An 11,383-nucleotide genomic window follows, 5' to 3' on the forward strand; every position below is an offset into this window, starting at 1 on the left:
GGGGTCTCAGGCTCTGCCCACCCCTTCCCGCGTTGTCAGGGGGCTGGCAATAACAGCTTTTCCCATGTTTCCTCTCTCCTTCCTCTCATATTTGCCTTCAATCTGGCTTCTATCATCCGTCTGGAAACCTGAAGGAATGGATGCCTGCTGTAATATAGTACACTGGCTGTACTTTACAGCCAGTATACTGTACCTGTTGCAATACGTAATATTTATTTCGCATTGAGGACAATCCATACAGAGTTGAAAACAAGCCTACTGTACTATGCAGGTTTTAGTGTGCTTGAGGGAGCAATGAGAAAAATGGGATACACAGGTAGAGAATTTGTGCTGTGAAGAATAAGAGAGCGGTAAAATAAAAGGAGAGGATGGAAAGAGGAGAGAAAGATTACAACCATAGTACATAAGCTGTAGGTTCACATTACAAATGGTAACCATGGAAATAATTATAGAGCAGACCTAGACTGAGAATGTGAGAGAGAGAGAGAGAGAGAGAGAGAGAGAGAGAGAGAGAGAGAGAGAGAGAGAGAGAGAGAGGAAGGGGAGGAGAAGGAAGGAGAGCGAGAATGAAGGATGGAGGAAAAGGAGGAATCAGGGAAAGTAAAAACCAAAAGGGGTAGATGGTGAAATGTCCTCTGCAATTCTGAACCACTCCCTCCCCTTACAAGCGTTTAAATAATGTTAGACATATGCAGTAGTGAAAACAGTTAGCCTACGGTGGATCTTCAGTGAGGAGGCTTGGAAAGTTGTTCCAATTCTACAGTGCTGTTGTCATGGAAACACATCTCAGATAGCCTTTGCCCCTTCAACTGCTTATTACATGAAATATACAGAATGTATCCATATCAATTAATAATGCTAATTATATTTCAATGTACCATGTAAGATAAAACATTTGAAAATTCAACATTATTTTGTCAACATTTTACTGTTGTTCTCAATGATTATTGGGACTTTCTTTGGGGGAAAATAGATTAGCATTTGAAATTATATTCTGCTTTAATAGTTAAGTCTGTGTCTGTGTGTGTGTGGTGTGGTGTGTGTGTATATGTGTGTAAAACTGTATGCATAAGCAGGTTGCAGTTCCGCGTCGTAGTTATGCTGTTACTCCTGCCTCCCACACGTTCGCCCTGAGCTGCTCTGAACCTCTCACTCTCCTAGATGTGTGTGTCTGTATGTGTGTGTTTTGAGTGGGGTTGCAGGGAAAGAGGGAGGGCTTAGGAGAAAAAGGAAAAAAGAGAACAAGCAAGAGAGAGAGGGAGAGAGTTCTGGACGCCTCATACTTGTACTTAAAATCACTCCACATCCCATCACTCGACTCCCTGCCCTCATCTCCTTCCAACATCCCCTCTCTCTAACAAAGCTGGGGGAGAGGGAGAGAGACAATCAAAGAGAGATCGACAGAGAAGGAGAGAGAGAGAGATAGAGAAAGAGAGATAGAGAAAGAGAGACAGAGAGAGCGCGCGATGTCAAGGCAAGGCATCCGTGTTGCTCCAAGCTATACTATTCACCTGCGCTAAGTATTGTTTTTGCAGCCGGACCTGAGACAATATGGAAGAATCTCCTCGGTCGCAATTCCTTATGAAACAGAACTGCACGATGATCATCTTCAGCAGCTGGGAAACTAAACGGAGGGGAGATAGTCGACGTTCATCCATTTTTTCGTCATGCATTTAGACACGGCTTGCTTCGTTATTTTTGTGACGTTGGCTTGTTCATGCTCCAAATTGATTCGTCTTTCTTTTTCGCAAGACTAGCTGAACCGGTCGCTGGCTCGGTGTTTTCACGCATTTTCAATATTCTATCTCGGGTTGGAAACTGAGAAGACCACGATCTGTTCTCGGAGAGAGGACTTCGGTTCCCACCCTTTACTCTCCTGCCGGACTAGACCCAATTTGTCCAAGCGCAGCAAAGTGCGCGCGGCTCAGCCTGCATGCAATCATTGGTATACAGACGTTAACTGCGCGTCTCCCAATTTACACAAACACACGCACACACGCATGCACATACACACACACACACACACTCAACTGTAAGATAGGTAGACATTTCAAAACAAGCACTTAAAAAACAAGGGGAAGGCTAGTTTTATATCTAAATTGAAACATTTGGTGACTACAATATTCCCACCATCTGGACAAAATTGTTGCAGGGGCTACAGAGGGCTAACAACCCTTAAAATCATTGCTGAAATACAATCACAACTAAAACATGAGAGAAATTCGCCATAGTGGATTTTCCGTAGGTTACCGAGGAAACGGCAGTGGGATTGCAAGTCAGCGTGAGGATTGTGTGTTGAGGGTTGGGGGCGAGGGCACCGGTGCGAGAGGTCTGGGAGAGGCCGGGGACCAAGAGCTCTCACCGCGACTGCCTGCCGCGGAACAGCCGCTGCCTGTGCTGGAGAGCGAGGCTGGAAGAAGGTGGTGGAGAAATGAACCATACATCTATGAGGAGTTATAACAGTCACTGGCTTTGGATACCTCTCCTGTGATTTTTGGTTGTAATAATTTAAACAAGTTTTTCTTGAGCACTAATTAGTGAGAAGAACAGGCAAGATAATTAATTGTGGTGCAACTTTGTCATCTTCTGCAGTTGGCAACGAAGACACTTTTGGGTCATGACAAATCCAAGTCTATATAGCACCTTTTCAAGACAGCGGCACATTTAGTCACTGCACCTTCTGAAAATACCCCCTCCTCTTACACGTAAAATGATAGCATATCAAAAGTTAAGGGCATTAGAATGGCATTTCAGAAAAACTAGTAGTAGTTAGATTTTAAAATCTTATGTTTTTCTGAATGCCAAGGTATAAGAGCCCTATCATTTATTTAAGTGTACTGTATTTGAGCATTAAATATTTAAAAACTGTAGATTGCCTATATTTCCTATCAAGAGTTTGTGTATACTAGGTTTACCTATTTGGCTGCATTTGCCTTTTATACCAACATATATTTTAGTGGGTTCTCTGGCATTGAACATTTGAGTTGAGAGTTGCCAGAGATAAATATTTCTATTTAGCCATTACAGGTGGATCTAAGAGGTAGACATACTCTGTAAAATACTGTGCTCAATTAGTGAGAAGTTTCATACATTTTAATGCACCACTGACATTAAAACATGCCATGGCACACATTTATTGCCACAACCACTGTCAATGGATAGTTACATGGACACCAATTTATTCCGCTACTTCTAGACTTTAGTGCCAACGTGAGGTTGAGGAATATTGATTTTCAGTACGTTGGGCTCCATGGAATGTGACCGAAAAGACGGGACAACAATGTACAACAAACTCTAAACAAACGGAATACAAAACTCTGAAGTGGACATTTCAAGGTTGTTCTTGGGTGTGGCTTCGTCTTACATTTTTCATTGAGGGGTTTTACTACGACTTTGGATAGCAACAAAATAATTCCCTTGAAGTCTGGAATCAAAGCGCACCTTTCACCTGTCCTAGGTAGGAACTGGTCTGTACTTGTCTATTAATATTTCATTTTGCATGCCCTACAATGTGTTTGGTATTTCCCCAAATTCAATTTCTGAAATCTTCAAAGCAGACTAGAAGATATTATCTTGCAGAAAGAGTTAGGTTACAGCTTAATGACATCAACGGCATTGAGAACCATGAGGACTAATGTTACTGGCTCCTCTCAATATGTACCCGCCCATTGGACTATGATGATGATGTCATCTTGCTGAGTTCACTTAAGAGGGACCCTGTGGACCTAATAGTCTCAGTCATGACTGTCAATTCCCTGAATTCCTCCTCACCAGTAAAAAAGCTTTAATTTCCAGACCTTCTTTACAATCCATATTCTGATATAATTATACTAGGATTGATAAAATGGCTTTAACTAACATCATTAAATAAATGAAATCTAAATTAAATATATTAACATAATATTTGGTGGAAAGGATTTCTTAACTGTTTAAAAATAAAAATAGTTTACCTGAAATTGCCACAATTTCAGTCTTCAATTATGTAGGCGGCTCTTACCAGGATCGTAGATTTCAAGGTGTACAACTGCTGCAAAAAATTGTGAGAAAAACTAGTTTGGAGCATTTACAAAAGGCCTTTTAAAATTAAGTTGACCATGAGGGAAGAAGTATATATTCAAACACTGAAACATGAAAATTAACACATCTTGCTTCATCACCACAGCTATTGGTGTAACAGGCCAGCAATATTTATTTTTGCTATACATGCTATAACATCATCATTGAATCCTCAGTATTGAAAAACCCAGGGCAACCTAAAAAGATAGAAATGGAGTATATTCACCCCTTTGGGATAATTACAGAAATCACAGATTACAAAGTACTGAGATTTACAGAAATTGGTCATCTGTACTCTTACCCACAGTTGGTATTTGTACAAATACTGTGTTTTATTTAAATATTAACTTAGTACACTCATTAATAGGGGTTATTGATACTTAGTTGCAGGAACAGTGCATAGAACATTAGTTATGCAGTCCTTTACTCTAGCTACAGTTCATAGATCAAAAGCAAAAATGAAGCCCACCCCCATTGTATAAAAACAAAGGCAAACATACAAAAGGCTCAGAGCATTTCAGCGCTATTTAGACACCCACTCCCTCTCCAGTCTCCCTCAATCTCTCTGGTCCTGCATACTCTATCTATCTATCTCTCTCTCCCTCCCTCTCTCCTCACTCGCTCCCTCCCCTCTATTTTCCTCTACCTCAATCTTGCTTTTACTCCACAGTAGGCTGTATGTTCTTCCTCCCACTCCTACGAGTTCTCTGTCTGTGTGTCCCCCCCCTCTTCTCCACCTCTCCCTCTCTATCATTCTCTCTCTTGCTCTCTTCTCTCTGTCTTTCTAGCTCATTTTACATTCCCTCTACTCCCATCTCTTACTATATCCCTCCCACTCATTTTCTCCCCCTTTCTCTCTCTGTCTCTCTCTCTCTTTCTCCCCTCACTCTACACCCCCCTCTCTTTCTCTTTCACCCCGTTTCACACACTCTACCTCCCTTTCCTCCCACCCCCTCCTCTCTCTCTCTCTCTCTCTCTCTCTCTCTCTCTCTCTCTCTCTCTCTCTCTCTCTCTCTCTCTCTCTCTCTCTCTCTCTCCCTGTCTGTCTGTCTCTCTCTCTCTCTCCCTGTCTGTCTCTCTCTCTCCCTGTCTGTCTCTATCTCGCTCTCGCTCTCTCTCTCTCTCTCCCTCCCTGTCTGTCTCTCTCTCTCCCTGTCTGTCTCTATCTCGCTCTCGCTCTCTCGCTCTCTCTCTCTCTCTCTCTCTCTCTCTCTCTCTCTCTCTCTCTCTCTCTCTCTCTCTCTCTCTCTCTCTCTCTCTCTGAGGGACTAAGCTGGAAGCTATTGCCACCCACACATTCCATCTTCAGCTTTCGGCTTGACATCAGATTTAAATTCACAATGAACAAGTGGACCATTTCACACACACACACAGACACAGACACAGACACACACAGGCAGTGCACATATGTATGTGCATGCCAGTGCATACTGCGTGTGCACATGTGTTTGAGTAGATTATGTCGATGAAATAGATGAAATGCATGACTGGGCTATTTGCAATACATGGAACATGCATGCTCATTATGGATTCATGATCAGATTCCCACAGATAATACACATGCTTGTGTTTTTGGGAAATCAAATTGGTTACAGCAGACTATGGCTATCATCACTTTCTTATCCCCTATTTCACTAGCATTCAGTATATTCATTTCCAACACTGAATTCAGATACAAAATCACACAAAATGTAATACATATGTATTTATTCCTATTATTCACCTTATGGATATACTCCATTTGTTATGTAACGTTAGCATGTACAGTTGGTTACATACAGTATAGTACAGAGCTGCTTATTGAGTCATTGCCTGCATCTTCTCTGTTCAAGGCTTTGGTATATGTCTGTAACTCACATGTAAGGTACTCGGGAAAAATGTTGCCATGGCAACTAAATAAAGAGCCAGGGTGTGCATCAGAAGGGACTGAGTGACAAATTGAATTAAATGGACCTATCCAGTCTATTTCATATTTTTTTTACCAATGCCTTTGTCCAAATTTGCATAATTAAAAGAAATGTTTAATGGCATCAATTTGAGCAGTCCATTACCGTAAGAAGTCCACACTGGGCACTAGCTGCCTGTTCTCCCCTTTAAGAGTACGCCCATTCTCTCCTATGTTTGTATATAGTAAGAGCCGTAGTCCACGGATGAGCCAGAGAGGGTCTACAGTATCAATCTGAGTCAGGTTAGATCATTGTAACACTACTCAAAACCAAAGTTTACTCCCCATCCATTCAACGACCACCTTAGCTATCTCCTGTTTAACTCTTGGATTAATACTGTAATACCTCATGTTAGTGTGTATGGGAATTTTCCAATGTCTGACATTGTTATATACAGTCTTGACATGGCAATGCAGCAGTTTGTGTTAGCTACAGAGTAAACTATCCAAAAGCATATGCATGGTTAGGTTACATAAGCCCACATCCGACAAACAGTACCGTTCCTCTCGGTCTTACTTGAAACAAAACGGTTCATTTTCGTCCGGCACACTGTGACGTGTAACCCTTCTAGACTGTCTAATGTGGTCAGTCCTGTGAATTACTGGAAGGGAGATTAGTATGCACGATGTGTCTCAGATATTTTCTCCTGAGTTGGGATGCCACTGAGGAATAGGAACAAAGACATACACAGTGTTAGTATTCATACAGCCTTGAAACATCCAGTTATAGAGGTCAAACAACTGTGACTTGAAATCCAAACATTATTATGAAGTCCCATTTGTACATAAGCAATTAAATGTTTTATCTTTAAATGGGGCAGACATCTTTGCTCAGCAATTACCAAATTAGTCATAATGACAACAAAGTGGCTCACAATGTTAATTTATTGATAATAAAATAGTGTACTGAAAAGGGTTATTCATTCTAGATGTATCATTCTAATGCAGATTGTATAGGCAGTAAGTTGGTACCCTTCTGACACATGCTTTTAGTGTTTTTTTAAATAACAATGATGATGATTTTGATACCCCAATGACACCTCGGAGGATATCTTGATGATTAGTTTAGCTTGTGAAGATGATTGGTAGCAATGTTGCTTATATTCCACAATGTCCCGTTTGTGCCTACCGTTCGTTAATAGCGCTGTGAGTAAATGACATCGACACACACAAGGACACAATGATGTGACCTTTGATGACAATGTTACCTCTTTTTGTAAAACATGGTTGTGTTCACTTTAAAAACGAATAAAAGGCTACATCAGCCAATCGTATCAGAACACAAAACCCAAAGCTTTCAGGAATGGTTACCCATGACAACCAGCTCTGAATACCTTAGAGGGACAAAAAAAAACTGTTTTGAAAAGAACATTGATGTATAGTCATGACGTACAGTTGATGTCATGCTTCGTTTATTCCTTAGGAAATTTCTGATACACCATGATCATAACAACATGATAATATACACATTCAGAGTGATTTTGAAGAAAGGACAACTACTTGGTGAATTGTTATAAAAAATTATTTTGCAGCAATTAAATCCTCCACTGGAGTATGTAATAAAGTCTATTTTCTCCCAGACTACCAACAAGACGACCAAGTTTTCTTACCCTTAGGGGCTGAACAGTACACCAACTTACAGCCGCAGCAAGAACACCTAACAAAAGCCACGGAGCTGCACCCATCAGAGAAGTGCTGCTGTGTGGAGGAACGTGCTTCAGTGCTCGTTTCAACATTCCTTTAGCTCTGGGGAAAGTCATTAGTTTTAGAAACAATTGTTTAGAATGACAAGCTCCTTTGCGGTGCCAGACTCCTCTACCATGCTAATTGAGTCTAGCTGCGATTAAAAGATATTTGCAAGAGTAATACAAGGTCATCCCGTATCACCAGGTACTGAACATCCTGGGTTCATGCTCATCCTTTCAATCAAATGAGCAGGCTATCGTTAACTGACGTCCAGTGTGTAAATTAATTACCTAATCAGTGCAACTGATGGTCCAAGAAAACCTCTACCAAGATTACTCTTTTTCACGGGTGATAATTCACAGTTTTACATTCAGCAGACGCTGTTATCCAGAGCGACTTAAAGTAAGTACAGGGACATTCCCCGAGGCAAGTAGGGTGAAATACCTTTCCCAAGGACACAACGTCATTTTTCACTGCCGAGAACCGAACCGGCAACCTTCTAATTAATAGCCTGGTTCCCTAACCGCTCAGCCACCTGACTCCCTTTTACCCGTGTACTTGGATATAATAACACTTAAAAATATATAAATATATACCTGCGACGCCTTTTTTCCTAGTTTCTTATCAAATAAATAGAATGACAGCAGTGCTCAGATCAACGTCAGCTATGTGTCTTAGGTGCATAAAGAAGAAACAATGAAGAGTCCAGATTAAATGAAAACTAACAGATTGAGAAGGATAGAAAACCAGATAGATACCAGATTACGCTCAAAATGAAAGGAAAGTGATGTAAAAATGAGAGAAGAGAAAGAGAGAGAGAAAGATGAGGGGCAGAAGAGAGGGAGAGGGATAAATGAATTATGTAAAATAGCTGCGTGGGAGAGAGGAGTGTGTTTGCTGGAGTGTTTCTGTGTCTGTCTGATAGGAGAGGCTGGGAGAGAAAGAGAAAAACTGTTAAGGGTCGAGATATAAAAGAATCTCAGGGAAGAACATGGCATGGGGAGAAACTGTGCTGGAAGAGAGGACAGAGAGGAGACAGGGAATATTTTTAGTTTAGAAGATGAGAAGGTTCTCCTTGATCTTTCTGGCAAAGGGAAAGCAAAGCAATAGGGGGACAGACCTCGAAAGAGAGACATAGAGACAGAAACCAGCCATACAAGCTTTCTTCTTCTGTACTTTGTGGTAACACTACAACCTCATAACACTACAACCTCCCCCCCACACACACACACACACCACCCCCTATCCCCCCATACACACACATACACACATACACACACACCTTTGAAGCTGAGGATGTGGGCTCTCCTGTTTTGCTGTGTGAGAGTCTGGCCACACTACTCCCCTATCTTCAACACTACTACAGTGTCTTCCATCCCCCAGCTCACAGTATGAGAGGCGAAGGCCAACACGTTTTCACCCATACCTAATACCAGTACCTTCTCTTTTCACCATTGTGCGTTCTCATGTGGTTGATATTGCCTATTTTTACAGCCAGACATCCATCCTCCACCCTCCACCCCTCTTCCATCACACTCTCGTCCCTCCTGCTCTGGGTGAGAGTGGATGAGTGTGGAGAGAGGTGGAGGATAGACAAAGCCCTCTGTCTTCTTATTTCTTCCTTTTCCCTTGACTTCCCTCCCTCCCTCCCTCCCTCCCTCCCTCCCTCCCTCCCTCCCTCCCTCCCTCCCTCCCTCCCTCCCTCCCACCCTCCCTCCCTCCCTCCCTCCCTCCCTCCCTCCCTCCCTCCCTCCCTCCCTCCCTCCCTCCCTCCCTCCCTCCCTCCCTCTCTCTCTCTCTCTCTCTCTCTCTCTCTCTCTCTCTCTCTCTGTCTATCTTACCACCCGTTTGGCTTTATTTTATTCTGTGCTTCACACTACACATCTGTTTATTGCATAGACATGTTCCTGTCTCATTCTGCTCCGTCTCCTCACTGTCCATGTGTTGTTTTCTCCCTATTAAACGCCTCCCTCGCCTTTCTCCTTTCTCCTCTTCACCTCCTCTCTCTGTCAGATAACGCTCGCGCCCGGCGGAAGAGCATAGCCACTGGGAAGCAGCCAAGCATGGAGATCCCTCCCACTGCCCCCCCTCAACCCTTTCGACAATCCGTGAGTAACCCCCCCTGTTCCCGGCCTCGCTCCCTGCCCCCCTCCCTGTCGCTCTCCCTGCCTTCCTCCGCCCCGCAGCACACCTGCCGCCGTGCCAGCGGCTCCCCCTCCGTGCCCTTCTACCTCTCCTTGGCCCTCTCCCCGACCGTCTCCCCCTCCCTCCTCCCTCACCACCACCACGCCTTTCCCCCTAAGCAGCAGAAGGCCTGCAAGAAGGGGGCAGGCACACCCCCTCTCCCACGCTCGCTACCCCTCTCACCCTCCCTGTCCCTTACCCTGCCCCACTCGCCTGCAACCCCCTCCCTTCCCCTCTCCTATTGGGGCACAGACTGGAGGGTTGCCGGTTCGAGTCCAGTGGCGGGACAGTTTATCGCACCATTGCCCCCCATCGAGGTATGTGGTACAGTCACCAATCAACAATCCCCTCCTGTGGTAAAGAAATAGATTCATGCTATGGACATGCTAACTGCTAGCTGCGATTCCAGTGTTCCTTGGATTGGATTTTCCTGGCTTAATGAAACTCGGACTATTCCTTCCAGTGGATGTCATATCCTTTAGTCTAATGCGATTAGATGGTTATATTTGTCTGACCAAAAAAGAATCCACAGACTGAATTATGCAGTTTGTGAAATCAAATACATTGCTGTGATTGCTGCTATGCTGCTTAGAATATCACTGTTCTCATCACAGCTTATTGTTTGGTTAGGATGTTAAGTGTACAGGTTACTGTCTAAGCTTGATACTTGAGTTAAAGATGCTTGAGTTCAAGACATTTTAATTAATAATCTACTGTCGAGCATTGTATTTGTTTTTATACCTTTTGATACAGTATGGTATCATTCATACCCATATTACACTGCATTCAGTCAATCAATATACCAAATTAAGAAAGGAATTAGAGAACAATTTAGAAATGTATTGTCAATATGTTCACTATCACTGCAAATGTCCATGGTTATTTTTGCTCCAAAATCACTGAATGTAACTATGTATGGAAGCACACACAGGACAAACTGCACTGTAATGCATATTTTTGAGCTTTTTGTAACTATGGGACAGTGGGTGAAGCTGTACAATGTAAAGTCATGGGACAACATCCCCCACTATTGGATACTTATTGACACTACATTTGTCTGTCACTGCAGGAGACGACAACTTGATGCTGATGATAATGAATGTGTATTTTTGTTCTCTTCTCTTATAAATCATTTATGTCATTTCATATACTTTTCACGTCATTTTAATATGTTTGTATTCTATGATATTTTTTTATTATTTTTTTCATCATTTTTATAATGTTTTCACTTGCCCTCTGTCATATTATTCCATAAACATTGACATTGTTCTCACACCTACTCCCTCTCTTGCCCTGTCCATCACCATACTATCAAACCCTTACCTCAACAAAACTTCTCCCTGTCCATCACATGGCCCTGCACACCCCAATCCTGCATCTCCTCCATCTTTATGTCTCCTCCATTACAATTGTCACCCTCAACCCGATCTTCACCTGTCCGGCCCTGGCTGCTGCAGAGTTTCCTCAGTAGAAGGCTGAAGGGCTCTATAAAGAGGGCTAAGAGTCAGCCCA

At 42.8% G+C, this 11,383-nt stretch overlaps 1 protein-coding gene across 1 annotated transcript in view; it reads left to right on the top strand.

The window, feature by feature from the left end:
• Positions 1–11,383, top strand: part of syngap1b (synaptic Ras GTPase activating protein 1b) — a 49,862-nt gene that overhangs the window by 15,367 nt on the left and 23,112 nt on the right. Inside the window, exons 4-5 of the mRNA XM_084669147.1 lie at positions 9,701–10,188; positions 11,329–11,383. The exon at positions 11,329–11,383 is cut by the window's right edge and continues 67 nt beyond it. Coding sequence (XP_084525273.1) covers positions 9,701–10,188; positions 11,329–11,383 — 543 coding nt within the window. The remainder of the gene's footprint in view (positions 1–9,700; positions 10,189–11,328) is intronic.

This window comes from Hypomesus nipponensis, chromosome 2, assembly GCF_054491055.1.
Source record: "Hypomesus nipponensis isolate SF chromosome 2, ASM5449105v1, whole genome shotgun sequence".
Lineage (NCBI taxonomy): Eukaryota > Metazoa > Chordata > Actinopteri > Osmeriformes > Osmeridae > Hypomesus > Hypomesus nipponensis.